Source organism: Ostrea edulis, chromosome 4 (assembly GCF_947568905.1).
Source record: "Ostrea edulis chromosome 4, xbOstEdul1.1, whole genome shotgun sequence".
Taxonomy (NCBI): domain Eukaryota; kingdom Metazoa; phylum Mollusca; class Bivalvia; order Ostreida; family Ostreidae; genus Ostrea; species Ostrea edulis.
The window spans coordinates 89,361,098-89,379,528 of NC_079167.1; the positions used below are offsets into that span (position 1 = coordinate 89,361,098).

An 18,431-nucleotide genomic window follows, 5' to 3' on the forward strand; every position below is an offset into this window, starting at 1 on the left:
CAGCTTATAGACATACATGTAGAATACAATGTAATCAATCTAAAATCATAGAAAGGTCAAGAAAGAATTAGTGTAGTAAGACTCCTAAACGTGTAACTTTTTAAAAAAATCATTATATATTCATAAGCCCCAATTATATCTCTCAGTTTTAAAAACATATATGAACCTGTGATAATTTAAATTACAGACAGAAAATGAGATAAATAGAATACAAATATGGTGTGAAGTATGTAAGGTATAGGCTAGGTTAAGTATGTAAGGTATAGGCTAGGTTAAGTATATAAGGTATAGGCTAGGTTAAGTATATAAGGTATAGGCTAAGTTAAGTATGTAAGGTATAGGCTAGGTTAAGTATGTAAGGTATAGGCTAGGTTAAGTATATAAGGTATAGGCTAGGTTAAGTATATAAGGTATAGGCTAGGTTAAGTATATAAGGTATAGGTTAAGTATGTAAGGTATAGGCTAGGTTAAGTATGTAAGGTATACGCTAGGTGAAGTATGTAAGGTATAGGCTAGGTTAAGTATGTAAGGTATACGCTAAGTTAAGTATGTAAGGTATAGGCTAGGTTAAGTATGTAAGGTATAGGCTAGGTTAAGTATGTAAGGTATAGGCTAGGTTAAGTATATAAGGTATAGGTTAAGTATGTAAGGTATAGGCTAGGTTAAGTATATAAGGTATAGGCTAGGTTAAGTATGTAAGGTATACGCTAAGTTAAGTATGTAAGGTATAGGCTAGGTTAAGTATGTAAGGTATAGGCTAGGTTAAGTATGTAAGGTATAGGCTAGGTTAAGTATGTAAGGTATAGGCTAGGTTAAGTATATAAGGTATAGGCTAGGTTAAGTATATAAGGTATAGGCTAGGTTAAGTATGTAAGGTATAGGCTAGGTTAAGTATGTAAGGTATAGGCTAGGTTAAGTATATAAGGTATAGGCTAGGTTAAGTATGTAAGGTATAGGCTAGGTTAAGTATATAAGGTATACGCTAGGTTAAGTATATAAGGTATACGCTAGGTTAAGTATATAAGGTATACGCTAGGTTACCTGTAATTATAAGGGTATACATGTATACACATCGGAAGCACGAATGTAATTTGCGTAATCTATGAAAACCCAGAACTTCCTGCACTTGTCCACTGTTTTGATATTCTCCATACTGTTTCCATGATACGAACAATTTAGACATGTAATACCTTATAGTCATAATTTATAATATACATGTACAGGTTTTTATGTCGAGTTGAAAAATTCATACAGTTACTGAGAAATAAAATGCAATAAAACTGCATTGGTTCATTATAATATGAGGAAACGTAAATTAATATGCTAGCAAATATTTGTTGTAATACTTAAAATTATTCTTTTGGTATAATATAACATTTCTAACATGAATACATCGTTTTGGAAAGCAGATACACTTCACAACCAAAAAATCCATATTTGACAAAATTAGCTAGTGGGGTTTTTTTTGGGTTAAAAAATACGCTGCTTTCCGGGGATAATATTTGCATACTTTCAATGGTGCTTCCTGGGTGTCAACATTCCTTTGGCACAAAAGGGGACTTCATCAGATTCGCAATAGATTGATATCGTTTGTTGTAACGTCTAAAATCTTGTATGGGCGTTTTTCAGACGTAGAGTATCTGTAAAATCATTAATTGTTTTGACAACAAATGAAAAACTGGGAATCCTGTTCTAGTATAGGAGTAGGTGTCGTCTCTCAAGTACTAGTATGTATTGTTTAGTTGTCACGATCAGACAGCGGCCTGCCGTCCAGTACTGGTCCAGATGTGTCTCCTTAAAGATAAATAGGAAAAGTCCACTTTACATGACTTGTATAGGCATGCAGTCTACAAGTGAACAGTAACAGATTGAGCATTGAAAAAGATAGGGATATCCATATACCAGCGTGTGGGAGACAATATATACATGTAGAAATCGACAATATGTCAAATTCCGAAATACAATAATTCAGCAATCTTTACAATGATCAATTCAGTTTAAAAAGGACCTTTTCTCCCACGATTTCGAATCTCACAAAACAATATTCAATATTTTGTATGAACTTTGTCACATTTGACAATAAACAATTCCTCACATGTTACATTTAATTACAATGAAAATTTGAAGGGAAATAATTAAAAATCAACTCATCACCAAATCATGTTGTCATCAACTTTTGAAGATGAAATTTTAAATCATTATTTAGATAATTCGATCATATAATAAAACAATTATTGACATTTTTCGGTCAATACGATACCTTAGCTAGGTACCCCCGAAGTACACTATCCACTTCGCCCTAAGGGCTCGGTGAATATTATATTTCTAAAGTAACTGAATCTTCGTATTGACCTTAAAAGTCAGTAATTGTATAATGTACTACACATTTATTTAGAAAATTTCGTTTATCTTACACTAGAAAATGAACAAGGCTGATACCACGATATTCTAAGAAATGGAAGAACTTGTAAATTATGCCCACGTGCAAACATAGACGATGAATATCACTTTTAATTACATTTAATCGAATGATTGTGTTTCCCAATTAACTAAGAACCGACAAGAACATTATGTTCCCCTGCATGTGTTGTCTTTGAGGTTATTTCTTCAAGTAGGGCGAAAAATAATTGGGAATTTCAGGATTGATGCGAATTATTATTATTTTTGGTCACTCAATATATTGATGAAAACTCGCGTCTCTAGTTACTTTCGACTATTTTATTACGAACTGGAATAACAATCGTTTCATGATAGGAACATCGAACTCGATCTAAATATTACCGATCAAATATCGTTTGTTTTAGTAACCGTTTCGATCTTTTAAATTATGTAGTCATGTGATAAACAGAAACTGTTAAGCACGACCCAGTCGAAATCAAAAAATGGTCGACCAGTTATCGTTTCACAACTTTGTCGTCAAGGCGTTGTATTATTTCTTTAATCAAATAAAGAATGATCAGGGTTAGGATAACCCAGAAACGATGAGAATGAGACACACGTGGGGGAGGAGATGGGGGGGGGGGGGTCCTTCTGATTACTTTAATTTACCTATCAGTACTGTATACGTGTAAGGAAATTTTTCCATCAAGTTTTCCAGGACTAGTTTCTATCATTTCAGTCATTCGTGTTTGCTGTTTCAGTGCATTAAAGGTCAAGTGTAATAAAAATAGATTTGAAAATAAAGTTTATAATTCATTAAAACCCGTTTTGAAAAGTTTATTGATGTGTTTATTTTTTTTTAAAATTCAGGTAAATGCGCAAAATACCTATTCCAAAATCGTTGTTTATAGAAACGAATGAAGGGATTGTCACCCTTTCTTATGACGTCATCTGAGACAATTGTAGTTGTTTACGCCTGTATATCATCGTTTTAATTTCTGTGAGAAATTGCCAGTTTTAGCAACACCGTGGATAGTGACGATGAAATACCGTAGATACACTTAAGTTTAGGGATTCAACCTTTATAATGTTTGTACCTACACCCGTTTCGAAACCATCAGATAATAATATTTATATGATATATACATTTATATGTTCGACAAATATCTCATTGGAATCTCATTTAGAAATTATTTACCAGGCCAGTCCATAGAAAATTGGGAATAATATTGGAAAAAAATGTTCTATCAAAAGATAACCTTTGTATTTTACACAATCGAGGCTAATCAAAATCAGACTTCATAGATACTCGCCGTATACTCTATTGTAGCGATTGTGAGCGTATTTAACTAGATTGACTCTCACATTTGTATTTTTTTTTTATTATGGGATTTATTTGTGTGAGATTGATCAGATTCAAATTATAATGTGTTTAGCTAGATATATATTTAACTGAAAAATGCCTTTTTGAAAAAAGAACAACAAAAGACAAAAGAAAAAAACTTATTGTGCACAACGTTATTTGTACCCCCCCCCTTTTTAAAAAAACCAACATCTACATGTAGATACAATATCATAAAATGTAAATTAGGCCTATTAGTACATGTAATTTCTTCACAACACACGTCAAATGCGAAATTGATAAATTATGGCACAAAGTTAACGAATTGTAGCATTTTGAGGTGTGAAATTTTGCCATTTTTACTATATTTTATTTTTTCAATATATATATAGTGAAGAAATGAAATGATGACGATGAGTCCCTTATAAATATAGTATGAGTACGACAATATTCGAAAGATATTTCATTTAATAAAAGAAATAAAATCAATTCGAACTAGGTAATGGGTGACATTAATTTTTATGTGCAATCGCAAACTCATTGAATACAATGTCGCATTAAAGCATTCAGTGGTGGATGTAGAGAGGGGTGGATTGCGTGCATCCCCCCTTTTTGGGTTGAACTTTTTATATAATTAAAATACATCCCTCCACTTGTTTTGTAGGATGTCCAGTTAATCATCACTTTTCACTTTGTTTGGAGTCAAACAGGATGATGGAAACCTGATCCTCGTTAATTAAAGTGTCACTCACTGATCCTTGTGGCTTGTCACAAATCTCAGTGTCTCTTTTCAGTTTCAGTATCCAAATTCTTCGAAATTTAGTATCATTTGGGAAAAGAAATCTACTTAATCCCTGTCCCGATTTCACATTGCAGTTCAAAGCAGCGCATTGTACCATAAATACAGGACTTTTCTATGTAAACACTATAAAACCCTATCAATGCAGTCGAAAGTTGTCTCAGATGACGTCATAAGCTACGAACGATAACTCACGTCACAACACATTTATCGATCGCTCAGGTAAAAGTTTGATAGCGCCGTGTAATTCACGCCAAGTGATTTTTATCAAAATTGCCATGGAAATTAATCCATAAGTGTACGACAGACATTTTTCTGTATAAAACTCAAGTTTTAGGAAGATCACCGTACTTGACCTTTAAGATTATCTTATCTGTTTTGAGTGTGTGTTTTAGTTTTCGAGTACCATTTTGTGATGTTTTATATATATTGAAAAAAATTCTATGTTTTAATGTATTATAACTGAGACACTATATGCTGTGTGTGCGTGTGTGTATTTCATTATTATTTTAATACGCCCTGAAACTGATGTTTATTCTTATCTAGCATATCTATACCATTGCTTTTTATTGTTTTATTTATTTTCTATGTTTTATGTGTTCAACATTCTGTTGTAATGTATATGTGCATTGTAAAGCACCCTTGAGCGTACATAGTGTATGGAAATGGTGCTATATAAATATGGTATTATTATTATTATTAAGATACACGAAACTAACAAATATCAAAGAAACAAAGTATAACAAACAAGATACTAAGAAAAACTAGAATATATTGAATAAACTAGAGATAGAGACACCAACTGCTTGTACGTATGCAGAGATCTCAGGTATTTACATGTACAGTGTATGAATTATGTACATAAATAAACATTTAAGAAAATATTTTAACCACTGAAATGGTTTGATAGAACAGTGCTATGAATATAATGAATGACAACGACACAATGATATAGTAGAATTATTCTGGTAGACAGTCAATAGAACAAAACTCAAAAACAACAAAATTAGATAGCACATGTCGGTTCAATTTCAAATTTCCAGACCAAAATCGGTGGATATTTTTAGAATTTTAGCAGAACGTATTTTCCTAAAGGGGATATCCCATGTAAACTTTATAAACTGTAACCAGATGGGAAAAAAAATCCGCCGAACAAAGCTGCCTTTTGTCCCTTTAAGTCTAGGGTGTTGTTTTAATGGGACGTACCGAATTTCAAAACTTAGTTACACGTTAACAAATTTAAAAACAGATTTAAATCCTGAATAATGCCATCTGAGACATTGCGAAGTTTTGAAACTTTATATTTGAATACCCTTTTCTTTTTCCTGATCAATTAAAATTGCAAAAATCAAATATACGTTATACATGTACATGATTTTTATACATTCTCATCCAATCCTTTCTCTTTGATTCATGATCGCTAATAACTTTCAAAATTCTATGCCACACAAAACTACAGAGTACATGTGTCAATAATTAAATGATTAGACTAAATAGCTTGTTCTGTGCATGGTCAGTTTTCAAATCGAGGCAGGCTATTGACAAACAAGTTGATGGTGCAGGGGTTTTAACAGTCTCGTTTAAAGTCGGCATTTCGCAAATTCTATGGTCGTTATAAATATCTAGTTTGCCAATACAACCTATCATTGGGTCAAATGCTGTCTGACGTGTTTCACCGATTGTTGGACCGTTCTTGGCACACCGATTTTGACTACGGATAACTTAGTTTACCTGATCAAGATATAGGGCTCACGGCGGGTGTGTCCGGTCAACAGGGGATGCTTACTCCTCCTAGGCAGCTGATCCCACCTCTGGTGTGTCCAGGGGTCCGTGTTCGTCCAACTCTCTATTTTGTATTGCTTGTAGGAGTTATGAGATTAATCACTGTTTATTATCTTCACCTTTCATCTAAGCATTATAGAGCGTTAAAAACTAATTTGATATCATATAGGATTAAAGATGCGTATATTTTGAATAATAATATAGAAAAAAAACCATATTTTGCTTTATACATATTGATACGTTAGCTGATTAATAAAAAGCATGAAATAAATTGAATTACATGTATGTGTAAACACTAGGGGTACATACACACGTCCTATTTCAACAGCCCCTATGGTTTCTACATGGTTTTTACTTAAGTAAGACATTGCGTGCAGGAAAACAACTGCTTTTGGCGACCTTCATTGTGCATGTAATCATTACGCCATTGATTATATCATTGCGATTTTTTGATTTTAATCATTAATAAACCCCTGACCTTTTTACCAACAACGAGAATTTTCAAATTAACAAGAGTTTCCAGAAGTTAAGGACGACCCTGTTGGTAGAAAGTAAGAATATTTCAGGCAAAATCGCTACCTTAATGTTCCTACTTCATTAAACAAATTACATTTTCATATCAAAACTTTGATGTTTTGATGCATAACAATACATAATTTATACAGTCTATTATTAAAAATCATGACTTCTTATGCATGTAATTTACCAAACGTGATATACCATCCTATTCTGAACCCCACATTCGGGAGAGAACCATGATTACTTTTGAATCCAATCCGGTTGCCGTCATTCACCAATACATCTATTCGGCAACGAATATCCTTTCGACGGCCGGAGATTTTAAAATATGAACCACTGTATCATTAAACACTCTATACATCAAGATAATTATGTTTAATACTATACAGATCGGGATCGGTCCTCTAGTGCCTATAGGTAAGGGCGCAGTGGTCACTTCGACAAGGAATGAGAGTACCAAACCCCCGTATGCGTAACCCGGACGGAGTTTACCCAAGATTGAGCGGAGGTATAAATGTCTAGGTGTTGCGTGATTGGCTAATATCAAGAGTGAAATTATTTGGAATTGAAAGAAATATTATAGAGGTTCAAATTAATTGTCAGGATGAAAAATTATCGCACAAAATCGAGAAATGACTGAGGAAATTACCATGGTAGGGGTGTGCTTAAAATGAAGTGTGTAATTTACTGCAGATTGCTATGTGTTGTAAAAAAGTACAAATATGGCCTATAAAAGGCACGGGACCCTATATATTTTTTGTCATTTTTTATCAACACTTGGAATGAACTTTGAAATGTTTGCGGTCATTTGTTTAAAATCGATATAGTTAATTAGTGAGAGGGCCAAAGGTTAACATTGAGGTCTATGGGAAATGAATTGGTACTCTTTTCCCACAAGAAGTATGCCAATCTCTACCCAGAGTTGTCTTTCCTTGCTATGGAACGATAACTCTGGGTAGAGATTGGAAGTATGCGCGAAAGACTGCTTTTGACGCCCAGCGCGTACCTTTTAAACGGAACCTATACCGGTCCAACTTTGAAAGGTATGGAAAGCCGGAAAATGCTATACTTGTCGCGTATACGAGGATCTATAAAATTAGACAGAATAAAGACATAACTTTTTAATTCAAGCAACTTGTGCGACTTACTTTTACAATGTATTCCAAATATATGTTATGATATCTCCCCCAAGGGCCCAGTGGAGGGGTATCACAATCTCTATTTTTGGCTATTACACATTTTTACGTCAAGACGGTGGATAGGTATGACAAGGAAATCGTGCAGGTTCTGTTACTCAATTACAAAAATCACGAGGGTTTCTACAGAGATTACTGCGCTGCGCACTGTTGAGAATGCTGTGCACTAGTACTGAACCTATTTCTCCTCTAAATCAGGATTACGAGTGTTTCACTACCCACTTTTTCTTCAAAATCAGGGATAAATTGCACTGATTTCTTGCTATCTCTATTTAGCAAACCCACAAACTTTCCATGTCCATACATACGGACTTTTCCCTATGATGGCGAGGTAAAATTAAATACAGTATGTTAATGTTAACATAATTAAGGCGCAAAACATGTGGCGGTAATCAAATCTTGCATCTTAAAAACGGAGTCTTGTTGTCAATAGGAAAAAGTGATTTTCCGGATGCTGTGTCATCAAACTGTATTTCAGTAATATACATATATTACAAACTGTGGAAATGTTTAGGAAAAATTAAATCGTCGTTTGGAAGATTTCATGAAAATTTCCCCTCTCATTAACATATTTTCTTTTCAGGAGATTAGTTCAAAACACTTGTTCAGATTTGCTTTTCGTAAATATCCCGCATTTCGCAAAAACAATTTCAGATTTATTTTCAGTGCTTAGTTTCAAATAATTTGACAACGGAGTTAATTGTAAAAAGGTTGTAAAAGTGCAACATTCATATTCATTTGCGTTGAATATTGGAAAGTTCACGGACTGATAAATAAACGCCCTTTTTAAAAAATAATGATATAATATAATCAGCCATGCATGTACTCAAGAGGAGGAATGCATTAATGACACGTTATGGCATCGATTTCTGTATACAAACATCATTTACAGAGCAGTTAAAATGCGTTTTATGGAGCAACCTCAAGATTAAAGTATATAAAATTTAAATGCGTAACAACACGAGATATAACGCGAATTAAAGGCGTAATATTAACATTTCCAATGTTATTGCCTTTGATATCTTTACAAATTGCAATGATGGCCATTTCCTCATGAATGTGATGCAGTTGTGAACAATGCATGTATGCGTCTTCATAAATATAGTATATGTACGATTATTTGAACTGCTGGGAATTCATACAGAAAATAAAAATGTAAATCTAAAAAAAATAAAAAAAAAATAGCTAAAGCGCTTCATGAATTATGCCGGCGTGAAGCATCGAAGTTTATACCCTCGTGTATTTTCAAAAATGAAGTCTTATTTCTTAAAAAACGCGACCGAAGAAAAGACGTAATCTTGTGACGTTAAAAAGCAGTTAAGAAAGACGTTATATATTGCTCACGGAACCCTTCAGCCTGAGTATTGACGTCGCAGTATACTCAACCATACTCCACTGTGCTCGTTTTTGAACATTTTTCTTTTTGTTAGCTTGTATGAAGTCTAGAAGTGATCTTGAGAGGAAACTCCAGATAAGGTACTGCAAATTGAAAGCGAATTATTCCCAGCGAGGGACAGATACAGTCAATGTAAAGGCGTATTCAATCTATGTGAACAGATACAGTCAATGTAAAGGCGTATTCAATCTATGTGAACAGATACAGTCAATGTAAAGGCGTATTCAATCTATGTGAACAGATACAGTCAATGTAAAGATGTATTCAATCTATGTGAACAGATACAGTCAATGTAAAGATGTATTCAATCTATGTGAACAGATACAGTCAATGTAAAGGCGTATTCAATCTATGTGAACAGATACAGTCAATGTAAAGGCGTATTCAATCTATGTGAACAGATACAGTCAATGTAAAGGCGTATTCAATCTATGTGAACAGATACAGTCAATGTAAAGGCGTATTCAATCTATATGAACAGATACAGTCAATGTAAAGATGTATTCAATCTATGTGAACAGATACAGTCAATGTAAAGGCGTATTCAATCTATATGAACAGATACAGTCAATGTAAAGATGTATTCAATCTATGTGAACAGATACAGTCAATGTAAAGATGTATTCAATCTATGTGAACAGATACAGTCAATGTAAAGGCGTATTCAATCTATGTGAACAGATACAGTCAATGTAAAGGCGTATTCAATCTATGTGAACAGATACAGTCAATGTAAAGGCGTATTCAATCTATGTGAACAGATACAGTCAATGTAAAGATGTATTCAATCTATGTGAACAGATACAGTCAATGTAAAGGCGTATTCAATCTATGTGAACAGATACAGTCAATGTAAAGATGTATTCAATCTATGTGAACAGATACAGTCAATGTAAAGATGTATTCAATCTCAGCGAGGGACAGATACAATCAATGTAAAGATGTATTCAATCTCAGCGAGGGAAAGATACAGTCAATGTAAAGGCGTATTCAATCTATGTGAACAGATACAGTCAATGTAAAGGCGTATTCAATCTATGCCAACAGATACAGTCAATGTAAAGAAAGTTGAAGATAACGGACAATGATCAATCTCATAACTCCCATATAGAAAACAAAATGAAAAATAGGCCAAACATGTTCCTGGACATACCAGAGGTAGCATCAGGTGCCTAGGAGGAGTAAGTATCCCCTGTCGACCGGTCACACCCGCCGTGAACCCTATATCTCGATCGGGTAAACTGATTAACCCTACAGTATACCTGACATAGTGTCATGCTGACTCTCACTACTCGCTCTATGATTTGGTTAAACTTTCTTCTGGAATATCTTAGACAGCAATTACATGTATAATCCTAACAGTGGAGGAAAGATTGACGTTGAACAGAACGGAAAGAGGAGTATAGGCTGTACAAAAAGGACCTAAAAATGTTTGTTTTCACCGGAGATGTGTAATTTTTATGCACTCTCCAATAGTAGCCTTGAAGAATGACTTCTTTTTTTTTAAATTTATGAAACTAATGAGAAAATAGATAGTAGTGTACATTTTTTTGTTGGTCAAACAATGTATAGCAGATCATTATTTTCCTTTCTCGCTTTGAAGATGTACCTTAATTATTATTTATGAATCAAACGGGATGGGAAACAAAGTTTTGTACAACTAACTGATTGTGATGGGCCACAAATTATATAAAAATATATATCTCGTGTACAGCATGCAATCGATCTACCGGAATACCAAAAATAAGAAGAAAAAAATAATTTAAAATACAGTTTAGATAATTTAATCCATTTTTTTTCTTCAAAAAATTCAAATTTTGCTTCGTAATTAGTAGTGATATCGGGATAAATTTAGAAATGTTCTATTCGTATACAGATACATGTGAACACACATTAATTACTTATGAATGGGACAGATGTGTAACGAATGGAAGTTAACCTATGTACAATACAACTCAATCATATCATCGTCAATGAAGATAAGGGCTAGAAAACGTAATTAACCGGATCTTCCAACATCGTCACATTTTTTTTAAACATTGAAGATCTCTTCCTGATGAAAAATGTGGGGTTATTTCGGGTACCCATTGTAGCCCTAATGGGAAAAGTTGATTTACCAGAGTGACGTATTTTTATGTTAATAAAGTGTACTATTTGTTACCTAAACTCTTAATTAATAGGATAAGATAAATGCCTTAACATTTCATCTGAAGTCTAAAGGTTTCACCCCCTTTACATGTACATCTACAAGGGGTCTAACAGGACGAAGTGTACTTTTCATGAATTTTCATATCACTCGTCTTTGAATATTTCAGAAATATTTTGGAACAGTAAAAAATATACATGTACATATATTTCATAATATGATTCAAATAAACGTTGATTCTAAAGGATTAAATGAATAATAGATTACTGAATTAATATTGAAAATGCCTTCCTTATCTTCCTAACTTTGATAATTAGATAAATAGATAATATCCCTGGATTTTTAATTGTCATTTCAAAACAGATTTTTATCGACATATGCAGCTTATTCAAATTGATTTTATACACATAGTTTCGTATGGACGAGACGCTTATTCAAAGGGAAATATTTTACGGAATCGGCGTCTTTGATCTGTATACACATGTATAAGTCTTAGAATGGATTGGTAAATACATCCCGATCATGGTAGTTCAGTGATAAAATGTTCCGTGTTTATATAATTATTCAGTGACAAATTGCCGAGGAGTAATCAATGAGTGGTAGCCGGTCTACCTTGCTGAGGAAGTTTAACAAAGAAATTTTCCTCAGAGGAAAAAAAATGTACCGTATCAAATAAAATGGCACAAATAATCACGTGCACCAATCAACAGTACTTTTCACTTGTTATTTTACGACGGAGTCATTAATATATATTCTGATATATATTCCTTTTTTTATTCGGTAAAACGCTCTATAGAGCTTATGTTATTTGTGTTTTATACATGTCGAATTGAAATAAAGTTTTCTTATAGTAATCTTTCGTTTAAATAATTGCCTGTTTGTATCTAGGTCAAATGAAGCATAGATTTTAAAGGGGCATTAACTGTGAATGTGATGACAACCATTTTCTCTCTCTCAGAATATCTCAATGGCATAGGAATATATATCAGAATATATATTAATGACTGATAAAACATTTAATGTGTACACAAAATAAGAGAAACCCAATAAAACTACGATAGACAACCGCCTAAGTGTAAAGAATATATATGGAAGAGTTACATGTATTGTCTTGCACGGCAATCATTATTTAATCACCAGATTTACAAATTCATGTGCCTGCTTCGAGGTTAAAAATTGCTTGAAATCATTAAATACTGGTGTTATTAATTACTGAAATATATAATATAGGGCAATTTCCATTGAAATAATTTTTTGGTGTCATTTTGACAGCTATTACCCCTTTAAAAACAATGTTGATATGGAAATTGAAAAGATCTTTGAAAATACCAGGACGATAAAATGTATATGTCACCAGAGAGTTAGAGATAACAGCATGGTCTCGTTCTACATGGATCACTGACACGGTTTAAAACGCTACGTCATTTATAAGTCAAGGTCATTTTAATGAATACGAGCACTTGCCTGCCTACTTCCTCATTCCAGATAAAGATATCATTAAAGTAGATGTGCTGCTTTGTTATATGTTTGGAGCATTTAAATTATCCCGTTTCAATATATTTAAAAATTTTGGGAGTTTGATAAACAATTGTATAATGTAATTGTGATTTTTTAAAAATTCATATTTCTTACTTAAAAAAATTGAAAGTCGTGGGTCACAGAATAAATATAAAATATTATCTGAGGTATACACCTTTAAAAGGAATATCCCATTCAGGGGAATATTCCAAACATTTCATTTTTTTTTTCATTTTCACCACAGGTGGTCAATACTGAACGGATATTAAAACACATCAAAAGAAACAGTCTATTGTGAAATCTAATTTTCACTGAGGGTATTTATAAGCTATGATACATCTATCAGTTTACCAATTTTGAAAAGAACATTAATTGAATAAAGTACATAATTTTTGTACTTTATCCGAAATAAGGTACATAATCGTTTATGTATCGAACATGTACATATAATACATATTATTCGCTGATGTAGAAATTAAAAAAGAAGTCAAAACAACAACAACAACAACAACAACCAAATAACAACAATCAATAAAAAAAGAGAGAGCAATATATCCCAAAATTTATCTCATAACATATATATATATTGTTCTACAAATTTAAATAAAGATAAGTCAAAACTAAATATTTATCATTCATAAAAACTTAATATAAAAAAAAAAATCATAACTATTTTAAACAAGATTTTATAGAAACACTAATTGTATTTATACAATTTTGAGTTTGTATGGAGTAACTCCTATTCTGTTTAAGTGAGGTACATGGTCACTGATTTGAGGAGAGTTTGCTTTCTGTAGTAAGCTACTTCTAGCTACTTGAGCGCATATCATTTTATTTTCATAAAAAAAAACCTCTTGTAATCCGAGACATGCAATACTACAGGGACAAATAAAATGATGTGAATATGTGATGGGTTTGTTAAGAAGGAGAAAACCGCTTCTGAATGGCTGCTCGTTTGACGGGGGTGCCTAGATTTGTAATAGCTACCGGTAACCCCAATGAAATGATGCGTCTCATACTTAGTGGCGGGAAATGAACACTTATGTCATATAGTCTGCGGTAAAATCTCTGTACAATGGAGACGATTTAATCCACCATTCACCCGCGAGATTATATTTGAAGGGAAACATTTGTAGGACAATTCTACCCTGCAGACGAATAAATACAATAAATGCTATTTCTAAACGTGGGTTATCCCAGTCACAGGGCACAAGACATTTAGTTCATACATTAATGAGTGACGTCATTCATTTGTGTGATGACGCTGACCCGTGATCATATAGGGAAGAGATTAATGGATACCATACCCCCTATGCCAATATTATATTTTCATTCGTATTTGGGCGTATTACATTTATGGTATATTTCCATTATTTTAAGGATCAAAATCTTAGACAAAGAGATTACCATCCACTCGATGAAATCTTAGGTATTCACACCCTAGTCTGAAAATCCGTATTCACACATTCGGGTTATGAGCTTGAATCAAACACAATATTGATAATAATAATCCATCAAGTATAGCATAGAGAGATACGAGTCTCCAACTAAGTTTATCAGTGGATTTTCTCCTCAACGAAATGTAATGAGACCCTGCAGACGACTTCAGATCCTCTGTTCTACCTAGTACACATAGTTACAATAAAGAGATAGACAGTGCTGAGCACCATAGATATATATAGTATAAAATTATTGTGCTAAATCTAAATTGAGAAAAGAAAGAGGACACACGAAGGATGTCTACAACACACAGGGCCAGAGGAGGAAATCTTAAAAAAGGAACTTGAATTCAAAAACATTTTGCATCACTTTTAACAAGAGTAGTTAGAGAACATTCTTCTTATTCCTCAATGTGTATAGGACGGATACCGAGGATGAAAATAAATCATAAATCAGCACACGTGTTCACTTAAAATCCTGAAATACGACTTAATTTGCATACAACAAAATTTTTAGAATTTTCTATTCGTAGCATACATATACATTTAAGTACCAACTCTGATAGACGGACATTTGTTAGTAGATTTGTAATAAGTGAAATCTTCATGTTTCCGTTTAAAGTTCTGCACCTGTCCAAATTTATCCAACTCCAGCTGTGACAGCGAAGTGCAGAGATATTTATGATCATACTTCCGGGTGAAGGAATATTTCCTAGGAGAAAAAGAGTTTTGTAATCACAAATATTTGATACCCACCTCGGAATTTCTCACCCGGTCTTTGGAATTTTTTTCTTGCCTTATTACATGTGGGATAATGCAGAGTTAAAAATAATGGTTGGTAACAATTTTTACATTTATTTCGGTCATATGGAAGTATATGGTGGGACGGCCAATATCAAAATTTGATATGAGATTTTCCTTCAAATTATAATGTCGAAAGAATATAATTTTCTTTAAAAAAAAATCATATACATGACGTAACCAACAGTGATAAAACATGGCTAAATCAATGAGAAGCCAAGGAACAAATGATCAAATCCATGTCAATCCAAATTAACAACATTGAAAATGACAGAATTTAAGTTTTCACTTGTGTCTAGTTTATAAAATATTCTTTAATATATATATATATATATATATATATATATATATATATATATATATATATATATATAATACATATTTTGATATGAAAATGAAATCGTTTGTTTTGAGTTTTCGTCAATACTACAGAGTATATTTACCCACGTGTGTTTCTCGTATACGACATGTAAGTTGATTCGATCTTGCTTATGTCGCTCAACAATTTACAAAGTTAATGGGAAGTAAATAATTATTTTACACTATGTGGCAACTTCAGTTTTCGATGACAGCCAATAATCTTTTGATAAAGAAAATCGGTAGTAGATATTAAGCAAACAGTAGTTTGATCGGTCGATCTTTAAAGGTATTACATTCACCCAGCCAATCGTGAGAGGGGGAATCCTCTGTTTGTAGTCCAAAAATAGAATGAGCGTAAACAACCCGGAAAGGGGTGTTCCTTCCGCTGTACACACGTGTTCTGTTTAGACTGCATCTAAAGTGAAAAATATTCCCTAAAGTGTCCAAGGAATTTTCTGTGGACTATAAATTGTTACCATGAATCCTAAGTCGGCATTCTACTACAAGCAACTCGACTATCTAAAGCTCTCAAAATTAGAAAACAGCACAAAATGGGCATCTCTTTTCTTATGTCATTCAAATTGGTAAGTGTGTAATTATCTGATTCCTTAAATTGTTTCCTGTTATTGTGATAATATAACATTTTAGTTTACTACAAATTCTTTTTTTTTATTGTAACAATTCGATATCCTAGAAATAATTTCATAGTGTTATACAATTAATTGTATATTAACGTATATTGCAATATCTCCACATGGAGGAAATAAAGAATGAATGAATGAATAGAAGCACGTTCGATCTTTAAAAATAAATGTTATTACTTATTAAGTTTCAATCATATAGAGTATTTATACATTCGAATATTTTTGTTATTTCAGGCAATTTGTTGTGCAATTCTTTTCTTGGCTGGTAAAGTTGATCTCGCAGCAATATGTTCAGAACCAGCAAACCTTGCGGAGCAATACGCTCAATACATGGCTAAAGAAACGGAATCAAGTGTCAAGGAATACCTAGACTCATATCCAACCAACAACACCCTTCCTGATGAGGAGGAACAACTCATATACGGTGACAAAACCTGTCCCGCTAGTCTCCAATCCATCACAACTGACCCTAACAGTAAAGTTTTCGAGAGAACAACTTGTCCCTTTTTTCTCGTAGCTTCTCATCTATCCACTCGGTACCCAAAAATTATAACCGAGGCTCGCTGCAAGTGTCAAGCCTGTCTGGAAGAAAAAGGTCACAGCACCATTACCGGATGTGAACCCGTGTATCGGCCAGTCAGAGTCCTTTTGAGGACCGGAAGCTGTGTTAATGGGGTGTACCAATATTCATCGGCCATGTATATGAAGCAAGAAGGATGTACATGTGCCAAGAAGAGGGAAGCTCTCTCAGTCCCAGTGTCCAACACGAGTTCTAATGATGATCCCATTACTATGTAACTTAAAGGATAATGTCTACCCCAGTCTTTCAAAGAATTTATCTGACGATGATACTCAATACTCAATGTTGTGTAAATGTGTATGCATGTAATATCTATATTATACATTGTTATTCATTGCATATTTTGTTAGTTTCCGTCTCCATCATCATACCATACATGTAGCATATGTCGCATTTTTGAAGCATATTTATTTATTACGCGTTTTGCTAGTGATTTTATAGGATTTTTTTTTAAATTATTGTATTTTATGAAGTATTTTGCATTGTCGTATTATTTTACAAAGGTTGTTCAATAAAGAATTTTTACAATTTCAAACTTACTTACTTTGTGTTCTTGGCAATTGAAAATATGCCAAATTTGCTATTTGTAATTGTCATTTCATAACGTCGTTAAAAATATAATTAAGAAATGGACTTTCACGATTTCTGACTGGATGGTGATGCATGTATATGTATTAAGAAGTACATGTAAATAAGTCTTATATCTTATGTCTTTTCTAAAGAGAGATTTGAAAGCCAGAAATCACTTGAATTTTTTTTATCTAAAACATAATTTTCATACATTTTTTTTTTAAATCTTAAAACTATTGATTTATTAAAATTTCAACGATATTTCTATCATTGTCAAAATAAGATTACCTCATTAACAATATGTATGACACATTCATGGGAAATTAAATGGATCTGAAATGTTTTTAGGAATAATTTCCAAATATATTATTAAATTTAGATACGAAACGAATGCTATTAGCAGAGATGGTACTTTACTCCTTAGCCTCGCAATAATAACTATATCCGGTACCAGTGCCATTCGCACTGAAACCACTTGACACTCAACGCGGTGACGGACGAGTAGGATAAACAATATCTAATATGCAGGGAAATACACAACCTGATATTCACGGATTGTTTATAATTGTGTACATTTGTTATGCCGAAAGTAACTGTGTTTGTCCGCTTTGTTTTCAGGGAAGTGTATGCATTTCATTATCTTTCAGAAGATTGGTCTTCTTTAGCAGATCTGGGGACGATTTGTTTGGAAAATTTAAACCTAATTAATGAGTAGAATGTACATGTACTAAGGGAGGGACATTAATTATCTGCAATACATGTAAAATGCAGCACTGAAAAGAAATGAGTTTACGTCAACGAAAATCCTAGATTTTAATGGAGCATGTTTTGTTCTGGCAAATTGAATTACAGTTCCCAATGTAAAATATTTTGTCACATTATGTGGAATAGCGATGATCATATTTTTAAAATGGAAATTACGTTTGTACATATCTGGTTATTTCAAAATCTTCTTTTTCA

The 18,431-nt window shown here is 33.0% G+C and overlaps 1 protein-coding gene across 3 annotated transcripts in view; it reads left to right on the plus strand.

Moving 5' to 3' along the window:
• The window catches only part of LOC125671336 (interleukin 17-like protein), a 53,724-nt gene extending 36,288 nt beyond the window's left edge, over positions 1-17,436 (plus strand). Inside the window, exons 1-2 of one of the 3 annotated variants that reach the window (XM_048906974.2) lie at positions 15,080-15,350; positions 16,556-17,436. In XM_048906974.2, coding sequence (XP_048762931.1) covers positions 15,321-15,350; positions 16,556-17,119 — 594 coding nt within the window. In that variant the 5' untranslated portion in view covers positions 15,080-15,320 and the 3' untranslated portion in view covers positions 17,120-17,436. Of the gene's footprint in view, positions 1-15,079; positions 15,351-15,831; positions 16,262-16,555 lie in introns of those variants that run through there. The other 2 variants (XM_048906973.2, XM_048906972.2) reach the window with 2 other exon arrangements.
• Positions 17,437-18,431: the final 995 nt, after the last annotated feature.